Below are 21,770 nucleotides of genomic sequence, written 5' to 3'. Positions count from 1 at the left end.
TCCAGGTTATTACGGATGGGAGTTATCAGCTGATACAGAAAGATGCTGGTGAAATATTTACTTATACCATCTCGGTACGTACTGCTAGCTACTCTCTTCGTCCCTAAAAAAAATACAACTCTCGCTTTCTGAAGAGTCAAACAATTTTAAATTTCACCAAATTTATAAAAAATACTAACAATTATATCTTCAAATAGATTTACCATGAAAATATATTATATGACCAATCTATTGATACTTACTTTGTATTTCATAAATATCAATACTGAGCCTGTTCGGATGGTGGGAAAATCAGACCGCCGGGCTGCTTGTGTGGTCCTGCCGAACGGTTGGGATAAGCCGCTACCTCGGCCTCCCCCCCACCCCCATCCCCACCCACACACACCGCACACTCCCAAATCCTCTGCTAGAGTTGGAGATGCCGCATGCGTCGCCGCCGTCCAGGCCGCCCCGAGCCTCCACCCCTCCCCTTGCCGGTTCCTCCCCTCGCCACCTCCGTTGCACGCCGTTACACCTGCCCCTCGAGCCGCCACCACCACTCCCCTCACCGGCCACTCAACCCACCACACCCGTCGCCGCCGTCTCGGCCGGCCCGAGCCCTACCCCCCTCCCCCTTTTAAAGTTGGTGGAGTCCTAAATCCTTCACAAGTTTCATTGTCGAAGTCGCTATTTGGGAAACTTGATATTGATTATGCACTCTACATTAGCTGGCATATTGCTCATCAAATGTTTGCTGCCTGATGATCCTACAATAATGTACCATATTAAATGATTTTTACATTACCATATTAGGCTTCAAACATTGTGAATTAGCAAAGCAGAGCTGGCATCTTATAAATGTGACGGATACTCACCAGATAGGTCAATTTTTTTTTCTTTTTTCTTCTTCTTTTGCTTCGTCACATGCATTTGCATATTGATCTTGTTCTTACTGTGTATTGTGGTGCAGCTTTGTATAAAATTCCTGATTGGGCGATTTGTATTCTATCTAAAGCTGCTGGAATTTGCCTATTGGAGATCACTTTTGCAAACAATATATAGGATTACGGAGTTCAGATTGCATCATTAGTTGTATTATTAAAATTGGCACTGCAAGATAAGGTTTAGAACATGTAATGAAATTGGCTGGAGTGAGGAAGAATTTAAATATGTGTGCACGATACATCAGTTCTAATAGGTAATCTCTCTAAATTGTTTGAAAGAATGTGATAGGGCTCTAGGTTGTACAAAGAATTTATTTGATTATTCCTGCTCGTAAAGGTTTTAATTGTGGAGAAGCAACAAGTATTGCGACACATCGCTGGATGCAAGTAGCTGCGGTCAGGAGGGCTTCCACTAATTGTGGCCCACTGGTGTCTCATTATCAGCTGCCTTAGGAGCTAGCACTATATATCATCACGTCCAAGGTGTGCCTGCAATAAATATGATCTCAAATGTAGTTCAATACATCAATTGAAGATTGGAATGTGGAGGATCTTTTCTTTTTTAGGGTAGAAATGTGGAGGATCTTTGTTGTTTGGTTAGTCGATTATTGAAGTCCACAAATTTGAAACCATTTTGCATACTTCCGTAATTTGTTACTGTTTGCAATTGGCCAATATGTATTATAGTGGTATTCTTTTGTTCTAAGGATTGGTGAATGGACTCTATTATTATGGTATTGTGATATGAACTGCAAGAATTGATTTGTGGTTTGGCGCTATGTATGGATTTGTTCTTATTGTTTTTTTTAATTTGAAAAATATTGAGCAGCCTATTTGAAATGGCTGGGCTGGAGCCGATTCAACTTCTCTGACTTCATGAAGCGAAGTCACAAAGATGAACAGTGTTCTGAGTCTGGGTGAATAGTGCTCCCTATCGCGGTTCACTGTAGCAGATACTGTTCACAGAACACTGTTCGAAGGGTACTGTTTTCACTGTAGTATGGGTCTGTAGCGATCGATCCTATCCATCCATCTCAGATCGGGCGGCCCACAGAGGCTCAAAAAGTCACGGGAACCGTGTTCCCTGAGCAAGTCAGGGAATCCCGATTGGGCTGGAGCCAGCCCAGCCGAACAGGCCAACTATGTTGTCGTATAAATTTAATCAAATTCGAAAATGTTTGACTTCTCGAAAAGAGAGAGTTGCAATTTTTTTTTTGGGGGGACACAGAGCTAGCTAGCTCTAAGCTAAGCTGACGTGCTGTGCATTGCTTGCGCTAAAAGTGACCGTAGTGAAGAGTCGCCGTTGGGCTCATCCCAAAACAGGCACGGTTGCTTTGGTTCACCGTACCAATCGAGCTCCCGCCGGCGTCAAAATCGGTCAAAACAGCATCGGAGTTGATGCGCCGCCTTAACGCTTACGGCAAGCCCCTGCCATGCATCGTCGCGCATGTTCGTCGCCGGCGCGCGTCGTGTTCTGGGGCGGACGGAACGGTGGGTCGCGGGCACGTAGTATCCGCCTTGTTCCATCGAGTCATCGACGACGACAAGCGGCGAGCACATGCACGCGTGAAACAGAGGCGTTCAGTTTCCGGATAACTCCCCAGACGTGCGCGGACAAGGTCACGGTTTCATCAGAGAGCGCGCAGGTCGCCCCATGCGCCCTGGCCATCCATACCCATCAGCTGCAGGGCGTCTGCTCTGGCTGTACATGCATCCAGCTCAAATCTTTCGTTTGGATGGACTCGGCCGTCGTCGGCTCCGTGATTTGTGCTTGTTTAGTGGGATAGAAATGTAGCAAGGCTTTTGGACGCCAAGCCTACTTTTGTCTCAAGTCTCAACGCCAATAATTAGACTAACGTAGTAGGCCAATCTTGCATTCATCAGCAGCTACTAGGTTCAGGTTGGCGGTTTTCTGCCAATTTTTTTTTTTGAATCTAAACACGCCCTGAGGTCCGTCGTGAAAACGAGACGCCGTCATGAGTACTGTCGTGGCAGTCTTGCGGATAGGCTGGACCCTGTGTCCTATCCTATCTGCAGGTTCGTGCTACGTGGCATGTGACCTCGACCGATAGCAGCCGCGTATAAAGGTCAGTGAGCTGCGATACGAATCACGGTAGGTCGAGAGGGCAAAGCTTAGGCTGAGCATGGTCCATCCTTTTGTTCTGTTCCCCTACGTGCATGCACCGTACCGGGCGGCTGCTCTTGGACGGGAAACACTCCATGCATGATTATCAAAAAGAAAACTAGTAGCACATCCTCGAATAAAAAAGGAAACGAAAATGGATGGAAAAATCACTGTCGTGCTAGTTGCCACGTCTTTTTTTTTTCAAGTGACGCCTGCCTTGCTGAATTGTTCTGAATATCTTCAGAAGATCGATAACCATCCACTGTCCAGTAATTTTGCCTGCCTAAAAGGCTAAAACTACACTCCTCCGTTTCCACGGTGAAGACGACTGAAAGCTCCGCAGGAAAAGGATAAGCGAAACTATCCATCGACTGTGCCGGGGCAGCAGCTGTGCCCGGCGGGGGCCGCGCGCCGGGCCCCGCGAGGATGCATGGCGCATGGCGGCTTGGCGCAGCTGTTCCGCCGCTGGCCGGCCTCCCGGCCTCCCCCGTCGTCGGTTCCGCTGCCAGACGGGGCCCCCCGCCTGCGCCCGCGAGCGACACGGCCATGTAAGCCCCTTACCCAGCACAGAGCGGCGCGGCGGTGAGCGGTTGAGCGCGACGCGCAGCGACCGACACGAGCTCCCGCTGGCGGGCACCGGGCAGGCGCGGCGGGCCGACCGACAGATCGATCGATCTGCCGTCGCCGTCGCGGTGCAGGGTGCAGCCGCGTGCGGCGCGCCCGCCCGCCATGTGCACGATCTCCCCCGGGCCCCGGCCCGGCCTCTCACGCGACCGATCGATACCGGGCCCCCCCCCGGCCAGCCTGCCGCGGTCGGCCGGCTGGCTTCCAACCCCTATCCACTCGCCGCCGTTTATTTCCCTGGCCCTTCGTTCGACGCATGGCCCGCTCCCGCTCCGGGGGATAACGATCGGAACGCGCCGACGAAGGGATACGGGCCGAGGGCGCGGATCTCCGGTGCCGTCGCCTTGCGCGCGGTCGCGCGCGGCGAGTTGCCGTGGCGTCCGGCGCGGCGGGCGGTGGCCCTTCGTTCCAGCTGCTTGCGGCCTTGCGGGGAACGGGTGGACGCCGACCCGCCCGCTCGACGCTCGTACGTGTGTCGTTTCGTGTGTACGAGCTCGCGCATTGCAGGGGGACCTCGCGGCCGTCCCCGTCTCTGCCCGCGCTCGCGGCCTCGCGATTAATGGTTCCGAACGCCGAGGCCGCGAGGGCCAGTCGCCGGCCACGACCGCTCGCCGGACGGAATATCTGGCCGGGGCCGGGACCGTGGCGGGAAGCAGCGGACGAGCCGTCCGTGGAGTAAGTAACGTGTACATGAGTACATCAATGTATCCGATTATTATGATTATTATGCTTTACCGTTCAGCACGTAATTTATTTTTTGACGTGCAGCCAACGTGCGCCGGTGCTTTGGTTTCGATGTTGCAGGACTGGGCTTTGCTGATGACCGAATGTTGTTGTTTGTTGCCGAACTGCAGGAAACTTCTCCGGGAAGTTTTCATAAAAAAAACCCTTCTCCGGGAAGTTTGCTTGGGCTGGGCTTTTGAACTGGTATTTCGTTGGGCTTTGAATGGGCCTGATATGGAGCTCACCAGCACGGAGGCTGTGTAAATGGAGCCCACTTTTGTGCGAGAAGGGACGGAATTGCAGGTGCTCCACAAGCGTACTGAAGCTGAAGGCTTCTGCAGTCTGCTTGCACTGAAAGACGTCAGCGGTCAGCAGCTCAACCCCTTTGCTTTTCACTGCACTGAATCTGAATGTATTACCCACGTTGCTGTTGCGAGGTTCCATGTTAGCTTCCAAACTTCAGGCGGGCAGATCGTGCGTACGTACATATGCATATAGTGTACATACCAAGAAAATTGACGACCAAATTATTCAAGTACTTTCAGAGTACATGCAAATGAGCAACGAACTGATTCCAACTCGGTTGACGGTTGGTATGCTCGCTGTGGTGAAATATGCTCATCCAGATTAGAGCCATAATATAAGGTTTTAGAGATCTTGTTAATCTTGGGATGCTCATTCGTGGATTATATACAGGTGATCGTGATTTGTTGAAACTTGAGAGAGGAAACTTGTCACAGGACACATGGCCCAACCCACGGCACCCCATCCGAAAACACCCAGCGCACCCTCCCACCGCGAATGCGAGCCGTCCGTCCCAGATCCAACGTCCGTAAACGTCAACGCGTCACGGCCGTGGGCACTGGCGCGGTGGCGCCACTTTCCCCGTGCTCCCGAGTGCGGACAGGCAGGCAGAGGCAGCGGCACCGCCGCCCGTCACGGCGTCACGCGACCCCTCGGCCCGCGCCGCGCACGGCGCCACCTAACCCCCCCTCGCCCGGCGCCACCCCGGGCGGCCGGGCCCCGGCGGAGCCATCCCCTCCGCGGTAATTAAGCTAAAGTTTGCTTTGCTCCTCCTCGCCCGGCGGCGGCTGGAGATGGCGGCGGGGGCGGCTGCGCTGCCGCGGCTGGGCGCGCTGCTGCTCCCCTTCCTCGCCGTCGCGGCCTGCCTCGACGTCCCTTCCCATGGTAATGCACCTACTAACAACCCAGTGATGACGCACTTGTCAGAAGCAAACGACGGCCCGGCCGTTCTTAGCTAAGCTAGGGTTGCTATTACTAGTTCGTTAATTTGGCTGGCGCCGACCTCTGCTCTGGTGCGTTCAGCTGTGACTACTGACTTGTGACTACCGAGAGCATTTCGCTCGAGATGGAGTCCTCCGGCTCTGCCTATTTAGAGTAGCTGAACTGCTTAAATTATCTGGTGTTTAGAGTAGCCGATCCCTGAGGGGGGCGGTTACTTCCTCGATCTGCATTAATGTGCGGCTCTGATGCGCTAGAACGGCACAATCGGTGTTAATTTTGTGGAGTAAGGTTCAGACAGGGCAAAATGTGGTGATTGCTGATTTGGTTCAATTTATGCATGCTAAAGACCAGCCCGATAAAATTGTTCGAGCTGAATGCTAAAGGACTTGAGTGATTACCGCTGTATGCTGGATCGCGGATTTGCAAAGGTTGTTGCGAGTTCTGTGCGAAGGCACTAGATTTGTCTAAACTGAATGGAAATCAGCCATCCAGCATGTTAACAATATTTCCAGCATGTTAAACTGAATGGAAACTCCAATTCTGCAGCAAGCTTGTCCCATGCATGTCTCATGCTCTCATATGTGCATATTCTCATTTTATATTCATATTAATTTTTATGGCATGGATTACTACACACAAACACGGGATGTTTTATCATACTACCTTTTGGCTTCTGCTATGATCTGCTACTAGCTGGTGTCTGTTAGTCTTCTCATGCTTACAGAAGGGATCCCAGGCTCCCAGCCCGGTGTGCTGGGTCCGGGCTGTAGTTTTTTCGGTCCTTCAAACATTTGGTCCGAAACTGGTCGGAACTCTCTGTAATTTCGTTACTTTAGTAATGAAATTCGGGTCTCGTCCCGTTATGGAAAAATACTACCTTTTGGCTCATGGTGAAGTTCACAATAAATTGTATTCTCATCTCATCAAAGCATCGCATTCAAATTGCAGGGTGCTATTGGACTGGGTGCCAAAGCAAATAGTTTGGAGTATGCGCTGCTCGCCACTTCTTGGATTCTCAATCAGACGATTGTGATGGTCTCTGCATGGAGTCGAAAAGCCCTCCATGCCTTCCACTCCACACACATTTCTATTGCTGCAAACCAGGTCCATACAATGGTTTTACTACATTCAGTTAAGGAGAATGACTAGAGCAGTCTGCTGCATCTTGTACTAGTTTGTTTAAATCATGTATGGACATGGACTTTAATACCTACTACATAGCATAAACAGTTTCAGAGTGCAAATTATTTTAAATTGTTACTGTAACATTTGAATGAATTACTCTAGCGTTTTGATACAGATTGTCAATTGTGTGTTCTGAAGGACAGGAATCCCAAAGATAACAAACAAATGTGGAATTGTGGACATTGCAAGAGCAAGCTGGATTTTGGCAAAGAGTTTATATGCTGCTCTGATTGCTCTGATCCAACCATTATGGACAAGAAGTCAAGAATACCAAACTGGGTTACTGCAAAAGTGGTGCCAACTTAACAATGCAATTAAAACCACAAGGTATATTTTCACGACTAGATCATAGGGCAAGGCTCAATTGCAGCTTTGCAGCTTTTACTGCATACACATGTATTTTGAATCATTTTACTAACTTAAAAGATATCTGGTATTACAACACTATTCAGGTAACTCTTACTAATTAAGATGGGGTTGGGTGGGATCTTTCTTGTGTAAATTGCCTATACTATCCTGCATCTTATTATCTAAAAAGAAATACTATATTTACATCTTGTACTGCATGATTTTGAAAATACATGGGGTGCTATTGGACTGGTATAGTGCAGCATGGCTCTTAAGCAGAGGAAGTGTTTGTAACCATGTTAAACAGCACATGTGCATGGAATAATCTGTCTAAGTATGTATTCTGCAATTTGTCTCATCTGATGTAATGCTTATATTTGTTTTCAAAGCTTCAATTGTTGCCACAATTCAATTCACCACTTTTGCATTGAGTCTGCTTTTTCTTTGCAGTAGTTTCATGCTCAAACAGCTAACCAAGGCCATATTTCCTTCTTTGTCTCTTTCTAATTCAATACTCCTTGTCCTGAATATATGCAGAAACTTTTCACTGGGTTGCTGGCCCCTGGATGATATGCTCCTCTCCATGCGATGGTGGAGTTCGATATCGTGATGTTGCTTGTTATTGAAGTCTGGATGATAGCACGATCAAACACTACCCTGTGGATGATGCAAGCTGTTCTGCAGATGAAATGGTACTTCAAACTATTCAATTTTATATGTTTGCACCTTAATGGGAATTGTTTGTTGCAACAATAAGACATATTTGTTACTTAGTTTATTTATTAACAAAGACATACCCTGTGTCTACTGATATCGAAAACCAACTTTTATAATAAGGTCATGTCTAGTTATCTAAAAAAAATCACCAATGTCAGAACAGGTGCTGAAAATAGTATTGCAAGGATGATTATGTCAGATTAGTTAGATTTGTACGAATTGTGGTAAGCGTTAATCATAGCAATCTGCAAGAACATACTTTTTTTCATTGTCAGACGTATATGCTTAAATTGCTTACAAATTAACTTTCAAATGCTTGTTCAGCATTAATACAAAATATTTTTTGGAATAAGTGCAGCTATCTGAAACCTTCACTATCTTGACATAGGATTGACCTAAGCTTCAAGCAGAATATGTTGTGCAGAATTATCTCTTGTTATATGCTGTACTAAACATATTAAGTCTGAGGAATATGAATCTGAAGAGATATTGTATTTCATTCTCTGCTGCATTAGTAAATTTGTTTTCTCACTGCTGAATGCTGATTTATTCATTTGACAGCCTGCAAGACAGGAAGCATGTAATCAGCAGAGCTGTAGCGATCCTGAGATGACACAATCGATGAATCCCAAGAGATGTGGAATGTCTGGTTGGTTGGTAGCATTGGTGGTTGTCCTAGGTCTTGGTGCAATTGGTGGCATTGCATTTATCAGCTACACTTATTACAGGAGGTATGCATAAATCTTTCCACAGGATTACATTGTACAATTTTTTTTTCCTTTGCGCTTTTCTTCTTCTTTTTTTTTTTATGTTTTGTTTATGGTCATCTTCCTGGAGTTCAACTTCCCAGTGATTATTTCCTATGGCCACTCTTAAATGCACTATTGTTGGGGGGGTTTTTGTTTGTCCCTATCAAGGTAGAGAAAACAGAGAGGTTGATATAGAGCATTAGAGGAAAATATCTCTTTACTATTGATCACATAGGGAGGTGATTCGACCTACTGTAGAATAATAGAATTGTTGTAATGTTGTGGATGTATTGCATTGAGGCCTCGGCCGGTATATATTGGGGTACATGACTTGGGGGCAAGGCTCCCCGGGATACATATGGCAGCCTACGATACGTATATCTACAACTACCAAATATACTCTAATACTCCTCCGCAGTCACAGTGGGAGCACCGCAGACGGTGAGACTGGAGAAGAAACCGAAAGTAGGAGCTAACGGACTAACATCCCCCTGCAGCCATAAAGTCGGTGTGGTGCGGATGCTGCGACTGGAGAGAAAACCGGCGAGTAACTCATGCGGATGGTAGCCCTTTGTGCCGATGTCGAGGTAGCCGAACTGGAGAGCGAGGAGCCATGGTTGAAGATGCCGTGCATAGGATAGCCGTAGTCGACGTAGAGCTGTCGAGTTTGCCGAAGACGAGGTAGCCGCACATGAAGCCGCGGGAGCACGAGGAGGCGCCAGGTTGTGGCGTAATGGAGAAGACGCCAGAGACGAAGATGGCGACGCGTTCAGGCAGTCAGAGAGGGAGCGATGCCGAAGTCGATGCAGTCAGGCCATCAGGCGACACATTCCCAGGTTTGCCGGGCTTGGGAATGCGTCGGGGACGATGAGCATGCACCGGTGTTGCCAATACCGGACATGCAAGGGAGGATGCACAACTAGACGCCGTCGCCGGGGGACCAGCAGAGAAGGCCTCCATGGCGGTTGCAGGCGCAGAAGAACGGCGGGGTAGAAGATGACGACGCCTGCTGTTGCTTGGAGTAGAGGTGATAGCGACGCTGGCGACGGTCGTGCTGGACGAAGCGAGGAGAGCCCGGAGTTTCCAGCGCAAGGCCGGACGATCTAGGCGACACGGCGGCGATGCTCGAAGGGGACGACGAAGAACTCGAACGACTTGATGAAGACCATACGCGCAGGGCGCGTAGTGACGCGTAGTCGATGACGAAGTCGTGGACGTGGTCAGCGGCGGTGAGTAAGCAACAACGGAGAAGACCACGGGTGGCGCCGCTGTTGCCCGACGAGGCGATGCAGCGGTAGCCCTCTGTACTCGGTGAAGGGGCGCGCTCGACGAGGACGGACGTCATTGGAGCCGGGTGGATCATGCAAGTCGGCTGATCAGACCGAGTAGCGTGAGGCGAGATGACGGTGGTCGAAGTCGGTGAAGGCGTCCCGATCGGTAGATGCGACAACAAGCCGGCAAAGGTCGACATGCAAACGAGGCGGCGATGTAGGCGGCGGCGCAAAGAGCGCCCCCTAGGGTGCCGGCCAGCTCGCCATGCTGCAGGGTCGGAGAGGAAGAAGAGGCCGGTGAAGTCGACGCCGACGTCGAAGTAGAGGCGCGAGGTCGACGGGCGGCGGGCGACGCAATCCCGATCAGTGATCGGGCAGAAGAAAAACATGCAGCAGCAGCTCGTGTAGTACCTCAGGGTGCGCGTAGCACAGGAAGCCCTCACCCTTGACATCTTCTTTATGCCCATCACGGTCAGTGACCGCACGCGAGGGACAGAAAGAAATCATAGGGGCAAAGGCTGCCTAACCGACAGCGGTGGAGGGGACAGGCGGGGGGAATCTCGCCTAAGCGGAGGCTCCCCGCCGGGAGGGGCAACGGATCCCGCCGTGGGCGGGCGGCTCCCCGCAGGAAGAGAAGGATCTCGCCGGGGCGCACGCGGCTCCCTGCCAAGAGGTGACGAATCACGTCGGAGCGCACGGCTTCCCGTCGGGAAGCCGGAGGTACCGGGTCGGGCGGCTCACCGCCATGAGCGGCGACGAATCCCGCCGGGTTGGGCTGCGCGGCGTGGGATCCGGGCGAGGAGGTCGACGGGGTGAAGCGGAGGCGCCTCCAGGGAGCTCATCGACGATGGGCGAAGGTACCACGCGGTAATCCCCGCTGCCATGGCAGCACGGGGAAGAACGCGGGGAGACCGTGACTGCCACCACGGCAGAGCGGGTCGGGGTCGACGGTGACGACTTTGATGGAGGGTGATGAGGTACGCCGCGATTTGCTTCTGCTTGACACTGGCGGCTGATTAACAGGATCTGCCGTGGAGAGGGGCGCTGCCCCCGGCGGAGGTCATGGGCGGCCTCCCCGGGGGCGCGCTAGGAGGCCGTCGAGGGGGCGCCCTTGATGGGTGCCGTGGGCGATGACCGGCGGCGCACAGAAGGCAGGGGTGCGAGGAGAGGCAGCAGAAGGTTTAGGTCAGGATCTAAAACCCTAATCTCGTGATATCATGTAGAATAATAGAATTGTTGTAATGTTGTGGATGTATTGCATTGAGGCCTTAGCGGTATATATTGAGGTACATGACTTGGGGGGCAAGGCTCCCCGAGATACATATGGCAGTCTACGATACTATATCTACAACTACCAAATATACTCTAATACCTACGGAGAGCTTATGATTTGGATTCCCTGGAGCACAGTTTGGTCGGGTTCTGATTCGCTGCCCTTCTTCCCTCATCTTCTGTAAATTAAGCAGCACGTTTCAAGATCATGAACTTGCCTGCACATTCCATTGTACATAGAAAAAAAGCCTTTTGTAAAATGGCAAGGCCGGAGGTCACATCCCTAACAAATGGCTAACATTTTTGTTATTTTGGAAAGTGAATATTAATTGTTGATGTAACTGCACTTCCTGAAAAAAAGTTACTATTAAATTATTTCAAAGAACATACTAAATGTACTTGCTAATATATGGAGTCATCGGTTGATAGTTACTTCAGTTACTATGAAACCTTGGGAGCAGGGATTTTTTTACCGACCGCCGGGACCGAACCGCCGGCCACCGGTTCCGGTTTACCGGACCGGTTGGACCGGTTACCGGTAAAAACCGGCCAAACTCAAATTTGAATTCAAAACCCACAGTTATACCGGTTTCGAACATCTAACCGGCCGGTTAGACCGGTTTACCGGTCCGGTTTGACCGGTTACCGGTCGGTTTGACCGGTAACCGGTCGGTTTAGGTTAAATTCAAATTTTTTTTCTTTTTTAGTTTAAATTCAAATGCCCGCAAAGTATACTAAATGAATGTTTGTATAATATGTTTTAGCCTAAATGAACCCTCCAACTCTCTTTTGTACTACTTTTACATTGTATTTGTATACTTTTGTATGCATGTTTTTTTTGTTTAACTTCAAATGCTCGCAAAGTATACTAAATGAACGAATATTTGAAAAAATTTGACACCATTAGATTCGTCGCAACTTGAAGTATTTTTAAGAATTTTTTGGGATTTTTCCATATTTTGAAATTCAAATTTAAAATTTGAATTTGGGCCGGTTTGAAACCGGCCGGAACCGGAACCGGTCCGGGCCGATTAGACCGGTAACCGCGGTTACCGGACCGGTTCCGGCCGGTTTTTTTAACCCTGCTTGGGAGAGCTTATGCTCTTGAATTTGTAGGTTTCTTGTTTTTTATGGATATTGAGAAATTGCTCTACTTGTTTTCAACTCATGCACAACTCTTTTCCTTCATCTTTTTGCTGTTTACAGGAGATCCTCTGGGCCCAGTGGTTTCGTGTATGTCATGATGGAAGCTTATTCTTGAGGTAGTGGACCATTTGCCTGTAAGCCTGCGAGCAGTTAGACTGTAGAAAATGACTAGATTGGGAGACAACCGGTTTGTTCATTTTTTGGTGTGCGGTTTTTGTCATCAGTAATGGTTTGTCAATCTCTTCCAGCTGATTCATGTGCAGCCGAGTAGATTGTGCTGGCGCAGCTGGGGGAGTTGTGCACACGTCTGTAGTTGCCAAGGCTGTGAATCCAGGAGCCGGGGATCTGTCAGGAAGGATATCTAATTCGCTGCTATAGCTGTGGCGTGTGCCAATGGGCCATGTGTTCATACCCATGCCAAAACTAAGCCGATGGCGAACGATTTCTCAGTACGAAATATGTTTTTTTTTTCTCAAGTCACAACTAAAGTTTTAGTTCTTTGATTCGAAGGTGAAGCAACGACGTCCCAGAGATTCTAGTCACAGTGTCTTCGTTTAGTATGATGGTGGGCTGTGGGCCCAGCCCAATTAGCAAGATTCCACTGATTTAATTAAAATCCGTCAATGCAAAGGGGGTTAAATGCAAAAGTGCCATCTCCAAAGGTGATCAACTAATCTTGATCGAAATAAGGTCAATCTCAATAGGAATTTTGTGAAGAGTTTTATAGTATTAAATTAGAAGAAGGGAGTTTCATAGGAGAGAATAGTTTCATCTTTATAGAAGTCGGTTCACACAGTTACCTAATTTTTAGTATTAGTAACCGTACCATGAAACTATGTAGTGAATCTGGCTAACGAGGCCGCAAGGCACTGTGCGGTGGTGCAAGGTGACTAATGGAAAGATTTAGGACAGAGATGTTTCAATGGATTAACATGGTGATGAGATATAGAGCGTAATTAGAGCAAGCCGCAAGGGAAATCTACTATCTATCTACTACTACCTTCGTATCTTTTTAGATGTCGTTTCAGACCAAATAAATATATTAAAATAAATTAAAATTTTATGTCCTAACGATATCTAAAAAATTATGGAGGAAGTACTACCTAAAAAAAGAACGAAGTGAGTCTGCCTCTCCCGTGAATCTGCCTTCCCCGTGGCTCTGCCAAACCGCGGTTCTACCCCCTCTCCCATCACCTCTTCCCCGTCCGCCCCACGCCTGCCTCTCGACGGTTCCGCCTCCAGCGCCGCACCACGCCCTCCACAGTGCCCCCCCCCCCCTCCGGCGCCGCACCACGCCCTCCACAGTGCCCCCCCCCCCTCCGGCGCCGCACCACGCCCTCGCTGCCGCCACCGCATCTTCACGCTCCCCTCGCGCTCCTCTATCTCCTCCCCCTCACGCTCGCCGCCTTCTCGCCTCCTCCTCACGACGCTCTTGCCTCCCCCGCGCTTGCCTCCGGTGGCCGAGGTCCAACCGGCTCCGCTCTCGCCTCCCCCTCGCTCTCCTGTTCTTCCTCTGGGCTGGCCGGCCGGAGTTTTGGCGGCTCGGTCTGCTCCATGGGTAGCGACGTCCGGTGGGGAACGGCGATGTGAGGAGGCGGAAGAGGTGCAGATCGGTGAGGGGAAGCTCGTGGCGGCCTCGGGTTGGTCCATCGGCCGGTGACCACGGCAAATCGGCTCGGCGAACCGTGGTGGGCGGCGCGCGGCTTGCTCTGCTCCGGCGGCAACGAGGCTCCGGCGGACGGTTTGTGACGGGGATCGATGGAACGGGGCCGTGTTGCCATGGGGAAGGCCGAGGCGATGGCGATTTGGTCCGGCCGACGTCCAACGGGGTGAACCTCAGGTGAGAAAGCAACGCCGCAGCTGCCAACGGAATAAGCTCCTTCCGCTCCCCTTCATATCTCGTGCACCTCCCCTCCATTTGCTTCTCTGCCTTTACCAGTTTCATCATTCCCATTTGTTTTGTCCTTCAGATCCATCAGAGGAGACGAAGTAACGTGAGCCCAACTGCTGCCGCTGGCCACTGTCGCAAGGACAAGATGGGCAAAGTAAAAAACTCGTGAGTAATTTTATTAGCCTGCGATTCCCTCTAACCTGCCCCACTCTTGCATCTCTGTTCAAGCACGAGCATCCCTAATGTAACCTCTTGCATCCTCTCCATTAGCTTGTAGATTACTGAATGCACATCACGTTTGTTGCCGGAATTGGTTTGCAGTTGCTAGAGTGAAGATTTCCCGTAACACCATCCTCCTGGTCTCCAATGTCACAGTCTACCCACCAGGTGTTCGATAGAATGCTTATAATAGGATACTGTTCACCACTAATTTGTAAAAAGGTGTATCACATGTTTAGTAGCACTGTGGACTTCCAAGGATGAAAGATTTCTGGCAATGGATTTTACCTTGCAATTTTACCTTGCTATGGTTGATGTGAATGAAAGAGTTTCTGGGAATTGGAGGGGGTTCAAAGTTCTATTGCACTTGATCTGCTAGAAGGTTTGGAGTTTTGTTGGTGTTGAGGCATCCCTGTTTTTTTTCTCTATAATATAGGCCCTGTTTAGTTCTTTACATGTAAACGCAAAAAAGCCGTAAACGCATTAAAGTAAAACAGTATCTTGCTAATTTGAAATAATAAATGAAGTCTATTTGCAAAACTTTTTGCATGGATGGGCTGTAAATCGCGAGACGATTCTAATGAGCCTACTTAATCCATGATTTGCAACAGTGATACTACAGTAACCATCCGCTAATTATTGATTAAACATGGATTAATTAGCATCATTAGATTCGTCTCGCGATTTACAACCCATCTATGCAAAAAGTTTTGCAAATAGACTTCATTTAATACTTCAAATGCCCTATTTACATCTTTACATATTTTTGTAAAATGAACTAAACACACCCATAGTTACATCCCTGTTTGAATAGAAGCACGAGCTTGTCAATGAGTTATTAGAACCTAGTCAACCTACAGCTCGCATCCGGAAACATATTTCAAGTAGAGAGAAGAGCTCGTCAAGGATAAGGTCGGTCACTTTGTTTATCTGGATTCTTTTTAAGCGTGATTCTTTTGAGTTTTAGATATCTAGACAAGCTCGGTATTTTCATGGTAAATGTAATGTATATTTGCCTACACTGAATAGTGTTAGATCAGTTGCAAAGCAAAATGAATGCTAAATCCTTTGAGAATATGTAGAATTGCATTTCCACTTTCATCTTATTTTTTGGGGCTAAGAGAATCTCTTATATCCACTTCTTCTGAATTATGGAAAATTTTATTTTTATTTCCTACCTTCAAATGCATATCGATTCTCACTTCTGAGGAGGTGTATTTACTGCATTAGAGATGCTTTCTGACAAGGTGCACACAAAAGTCTTTTTTGCAAGTACTGGTACTAGGATCTGTGTGGAATGCATGAACTTAGTAGTCACATAGATTTGATTGTCATTTAAAAAAAATATTAGATAACCACTTTTTCCTGAAGCTTGCTTGCCCAGAATGTGTAGCAGATTTGATGAGACCACAGAGGTTTCAATAAGAGACCACCATAAGACATTCTCCCTTTTCCTTTTATTTCTGAATCTAATGCTTGTTTGATCTGAAATTGTACATGTATGGCTAAAGCAGTGTTCGGTGTTGCGAGCACCCCTGAGCATAGTTATGGAGTGCCATAATTTAGACTGCATCATTTATATCTCACTGTGCCATCTCCACCAACAAATACTTCTAAGAGAAACATATCAGAGCAAAAGGTAAACATGATATAACTTTCCATGAACAATTCGTTGGTGTTTTGTTAACCAATATATCATTTGGTTACTTGTTTCTTTTCATGATGTGAGTGCATTCGTCTATACATATGCTACACTCATGTTAGATCAGACTCAACAAGTGCTTTATATAAAAGTCATCCGTGTTTTATTTTTATTGCTTCCTGAAATCACTGATGGACAAATCGTGCCATTGGATTGCAGTGATAACAACAGAGCCCAGGAATATCCTGCTGAGGCACTTCTATCAGAAGTCCAAGGAGAAGATAAGCTATTCGATCAAGGCTATATAGATCACATGACTACGGAATCCAACCATCTATACGTGAATCCTGTCCAGAATTCTAGGTGAGGCCAAAGAGAGCAGCTCCACACAATCTCGCTCAGGAGAACAACAAACAACCTAAGGGTCCTGTCACCCATGCTGGAAGCCAGTCAAACGCAAGAAGCCTCCTTTTTGATGTAAACAAGTAATACCCTCCTTTCTGGATAAGTTAGCATGAGTTGCCTCTGCTTGTTGTGGCCACCCTAAAAAGATCTGATATACAAAGGGAACCTTCAATGTACCTCACGCCCCTTAACTTGGTTATTGTGTAGCCATTCTCTGTTTTAACACGGAATTTGTGCAAGTCTTGAAGCGATGTTAGCCCTTCGATGCCATGAATTAGAGCAGTTGTATCTGCATCTACATGCAAGTGTTGCAGGCTAATTAGTGAATTCATGCTTCTTGGTAACTATGTGAATCTACAGTGGTGCTGCGGCGTGTAAAGTTGTTTGCTGATTTGTTCTATGGTGATTGTACTGCCTTGAATTGGCTATGTATATGCATACATATATGCCTGTGTCTGATGCTGATTCCAGTTAGATTCAGCTAGAATCATTTTTCCTATCTTGAGAGATGTGGCCGAATGGCAGAATGAGGAAAACTACTGTCTTCTATTTTAGTAAGTACGGATCGTTGTCTCCTTTTCTGTCATATTCTGTGACTTATTTATTTTTGTAAGACTAATATTTGAAAACAACAAACAAACAATTTGAGAACATTGTCCGATACAATTGGTCAAGACTTTCAGAAACTAAATTGTTAGGTAAACCTTTGGTTTCTTTTAACTCTTTCTGTTATCCTCAATTATTTCTTGAAGTTAATGCGTTGTGTGCCATTAGAGTTTCATGATCAAATTATATATTGTTCCTATCTTTCTGGGCAATGCAAACATCAGTTGTCATTTACCAAATATCTCCATAAATGTGCGATTTACCAAATATCTTCAGGAATGTGTGGTCTAATTCATCTATCAATAGTTCAATGCATTGTAGGCTAATGTTGCCTCTCCAAGCTTCACCGTGCCAGCTCGGCAGCTTATGTCCTTCTGGTTCGACAGCCAACAGGGCAAGTCCAAATAGGCGGCCGTCGGGCAGAGAGCAGTTTGTTAGCAGCATAACAGCGCTAAGGGGATTGGAGTGACATCTTATTGTTCCGGTGGAAAAGGAAATAAAGAGAATTCCGAAGTGCTAATAATAATGCTAACTGGGGAATTTGTTTAGCCTGTTGCAAGGTATTGGCACAAAACTATTTGAATTCCTGTATATGCATTGGTATAGATGAACATTTAGAATCGAGCATGCTCAATAGTACTATTTCTCCAGCTGGTTACACATCAAATTTGCAAAAATTTCATTCTTGTATATCATGATAATTGTAGCTTTATATATTGCTTTTTTGTGTATTGTAAAAAAAATCTTTTATCACCCGTAGCAACGCAAAAGCATTTAACTAGTCATAATAAAAGGATAAAAATATATAATGGTCAAATCACATTTTTACTCTTTTATATTTATATTTTTACTCTGTTTTTCTGCGGCCAAGTGAACAGTAGTGGGGCGGTAACCCTAGAGGGTGATCCCGTGTTATATACCTGGGCCACGCGGAGCCCCGCCTGCACCCGCCGAGCCAACTCGGCCCACGCCCACGCGCTAGCCAGAGCATGGCCCCGTTAGTACGCCCAATTCGAGCGTTTCCATAAAGCCAGGCCAGAGGCCTCCTTTGGCACAACGCTGGCTAGACTAACAGGCCTATACAGCCATCCAAACATCAGCTGGTTGGTCTATTGGAGCCTGATTGGGGGTTATCCACCCAACCAAACAGCCCCTATGTGACCCTCGCAACATGTAGCGAGCTTAATAAAATGGAAAGGATTCGGTTCCAAAAACAAAAATCGTAGGACGATCCATGATGAACTATTTCTAGATAAGGTTTTGAACAGAATACCGTTTTGATCAAGACGTATGGTTTTAAAATTTGGTTGGGGAAAAGACGAAGGGTAAAATACTATTTCTAAAAAAGACAAAGTGATAAGAGGGTGTCACAAAAGCTAAAAAACAAATTTTATAGGATAGCAATTCGTCCGGCGATGTTATACGGTGCTGAATGTTGGCCTAAAAAAAGCGACATATCCAGCAACTGAGTGTAGCAGAGATGCGGATGTTGCGGTGGTTTTGCGGGCACACAATGAGCGATAGAGTCCGGAACGAAGTTATTCAGGATAGGGTCGGGGTGGCACCAATTGAGGAGAAACTTACCCAGCATCGGCTGAGATGGTTTGGACATGTTCAACGAAGGCCTCATGAGGCGCCGGTGCGTAATGAGGTTCTTGAGCGGGTCGATAATGTAAAGAGGGGTAGAGGTAGACCTAAACTGATGTGGGATGAGTCGGTTAAGAGAGACCTTAAGGATTGGAATATCTCTAAAGAGATAGTTTTGGATAGGAGCGTTTGGAGACTAGCTATCAATGTGCCTAAATCTTGAACTTATTTCTTTCGGGTTTTATCTCTAATCTATCCTAATTTGCTTGGAAAAAAAGATATGTTGTTGTTTTTTTGGTGCAGAAGGACAAAGCAAACGAAATTTCAAAGATTCGAGAAAAAAAAAAGAAAAGAAATATCGCCGACTCTTCGCACGCCGGATTCTCCAAATCCCCCGTCTCCCCAGTCCTCGCCGAGACCCCAATTCCGCCGCGAGGTTGGGGTTTCCTGGTTCCAGCGATGCTAGAGCCGCAGAGCATGCTCCGCGACGCCGGCGGCGGCTACCCCTCCACCACCTTCGCCCCACTTCTTGCGCGCCCGCCGCTTCTGTCCGAGCCCTCGCCTGCGACCGTCGGCTCACCGGAGATAACGGACGAGGAGATCGGCGCCGCCACCGCGGCCTGCTGCCGCATCTGCCTGGAGTCCGAGTCCGAGCCTGGTGAGCCCCCGCCCCAGTTGGCTGACGGCGTTCCTTACCCTTGCTTATTGGTGTGCGCAAAGGGGTCGTCGGTCCGTGCAACTGCAGCATTTGGTTCAGTTGGTAGCTTCGCGTGCCTTTGGGTAATGGTGCTGCTGTCTGCGTTGGATTGGATGTTTGGATTGTTTACTTCGGTGTTAATGTTGGAGAGTATTCCTAGGGTTCAAGGTGATCCTGCTGTGCTGTGGCTGAGGCTAATCCGTGTTGCTTGTTTTGGCTTTGATGCAGGTGATGAGCTAATATCTCCCTGTATGTGCAAGGGGACGCAGCAATTTGTGCACCGCTCCTGCCTTGACCATTGGAGGTCTGTTAAGGTAGCACATATTTATTTGGTACTGGTGTGGCATTTCTTCTGATAAACTGGCCTGTCGCAATTTGCTTGTTAAAATAGGTTCCTAAGCAAGGTCATGCAGCAGAATATTATTATTAGTAAGCTTATATCAGCAAATTCTTTTGGTCAACGACAGGTCTTAATAAATCCTCACCTGCAGCAGTTTGAATATACTAACATGCATTTTTGGTTACTTACTTTTATTTTTTATCTTTCTTTGTAAACTGCCTATACTAAGTCAACCTGTAAGATAGTTACTAGTTACTGTTGTCAATTGTTTGATCAAGCATGGTAGCACTAAATGATGCTGTCTTGACATATCTCAGGAAGGAACTGCCTTTTCGCACTGCACAACATGCAAGGCGCGATTCCATCTGCGGGTTGAATGTCTGGAGGATGACATATGTCGTAGAATGAAGTTCCGGTTGTTTGTTGCCAGAGATGTCATACTTGTATTCCTTGTTATACAAGCCGTGAGATCACCTTTCCCTTTGATTACTCTATATTGCTCTTTATTGTTCATAGTCATATTGGCATCAGTTAACTGCAAACTGCTTGCATTTATTATTTCGTTGAGTGAAAGCTTAGTGAACCTGGGTTACTACAGCGGGCACGTATTTGAAGTGTGCATCTCATTTACACTTTTTCAGGCCATCGCTGCCATAGGTGGTATGGCATATTTGTTGGATAAAGATGGGAACTTCAGAAACAGATTTTCTGACGATTGGGAACGGTTTCTGTCAAAGCGTCCGGTTCCCTTTTACTACTGTGTTGGTATGTGTTTTCTTCTGGAACTGCACTTACAATTGTTACAAAGATTGGGATGGTTACTGGTGTTTGAATGCTAAATAATAAATACTAATAAATATCATATAGACTGTATGCACGCGTCAGTTTGTAGTCTTGCTTTAGTGCCTATGTTTTGCAATCATGCTTTGTGAGCATTATCCCTCAAGGCCGTAAGTTTCTTCTCTTGATCCTTATGCATTGAAAATAGAATTGTTTAGTCAAATTAAAATATGTCACACCATTATGGTGTTGCATTTTGCTGTTCTCCATAATTTAAACAATAATAACTTTCCAGATTGCAATTCTTAACTGATCTGTTCATGTAAGAGATGTTAGTATCTCCTAGTGACGAGTTAATTAGGTTACTGATATGACCATAAATTTGGTTCAGGTGTGGTGGTGTTCTTTGTACTGGTTGGATTTTTTGGGCTAATAGTGCACCTATCATCTTTCAATAACAATGATCCGTGCTTGGCTGGATGCCATAATGGCTGCTATGGCTGGGGTATAGCGGAGTTACCAGCTTCAATAGAAGCCTGTTTTGCTTTCGCTGTCATCTTTGTTATTATATTCGCCATCCTTGGAGTCGCATATGGGTTCCTTGCTGCAACGCTGGCCATCCAGAGGATCTGGCAGCGGCACTATCACATACTTACCAAGAAGGAGCTGACAAAGGCAAGTTTGCTTAAAGTGAATCTGAGAGAGAAAGAGAGTCGGATATTATTGCTCATTAGCCGCTCAAATATTTCTCTGTTTGATGATGCACAGGAATATGTTGTGGAGGACCTTCCAGGTGGTTACACACCGCCAAAGATGGATCCAGAGCATGAACAGCGTCTGAAGATGTTGCAGCTCATGTAGCTTCCACTCGTGCAAATGACGGACAGAAGTATCACATCTTTTCGGCGCATCAATTACAAGCATAATGTATATGTAGCTGGGATAAAATCTAAGCATATTCAGTGATGTGCAGTCCATGTAATGACTGCCGGGATATACTTAGTAAATGGAACCACGGTTGAAAAAGGGGAATCTCATGGAACCCTGGTGAAGCTGACCTGCCGTGAAACGGGGGAATAGGTACATACCATACCTGGTATTTGTCTGCGACAATACTGCATCATTTCCCCCCTGCGAGAATGCTACGTTTTTCTGCGAGAATACTACGTGATTTGTGTACGAACAGGTGCAAATTAATTTAGGTAATGTTTTCTTTCATGTAGTACATGTGTTACAAGGTTGGAGGACGCGCCTGTTCGAAAAGCCCGCACTCGA

General features: G+C 47.1%; 1 protein-coding gene, 1 long non-coding RNA gene and 1 pseudogene across 2 annotated transcripts; all 3 read left to right on the top strand.

Moving 5' to 3' along the window:
• The first annotated feature begins 5,417 nt into the window (after positions 1-5,417).
• On the top strand, positions 5,418-12,802 carry LOC120707379 (annotated as a pseudogene).
• Positions 12,803-15,105: 2,303 nt separating this feature from the next.
• LOC120707380 lies at positions 15,106-16,972 on the top strand. The gene is made up of 2 exons (XR_005688969.1): positions 15,106-16,077; positions 16,300-16,972. It is a non-coding gene; the product is annotated as an uncharacterized LOC120707380 (long non-coding RNA).
• Positions 16,973-18,990: 2,018 nt separating this feature from the next.
• LOC120707378 lies at positions 18,991-21,674 on the top strand. The gene is made up of 6 exons (XM_039992271.1): positions 18,991-19,336; positions 19,604-19,689; positions 20,033-20,179; positions 20,357-20,480; positions 20,887-21,170; positions 21,264-21,674. Exons 1-6 carry the CDS (start codon positions 19,138-19,140, stop codon positions 21,354-21,356), a joined length of 933 nt encoding a protein of 310 aa, XP_039848205.1. The 5' UTR covers positions 18,991-19,137; the 3' UTR covers positions 21,357-21,674.
• Positions 21,675-21,770: the final 96 nt, after the last annotated feature.

The sequence above is a fragment of the Panicum virgatum genome, chromosome 5K, assembly GCF_016808335.1.
Source record: "Panicum virgatum strain AP13 chromosome 5K, P.virgatum_v5, whole genome shotgun sequence".
NCBI lineage: Eukaryota > Viridiplantae > Streptophyta > Magnoliopsida > Poales > Poaceae > Panicum > Panicum virgatum.
The sequence above is the reverse complement of the archived record's forward strand: the minus strand, read 5'-3'. Positions and strand labels throughout refer to the sequence as shown.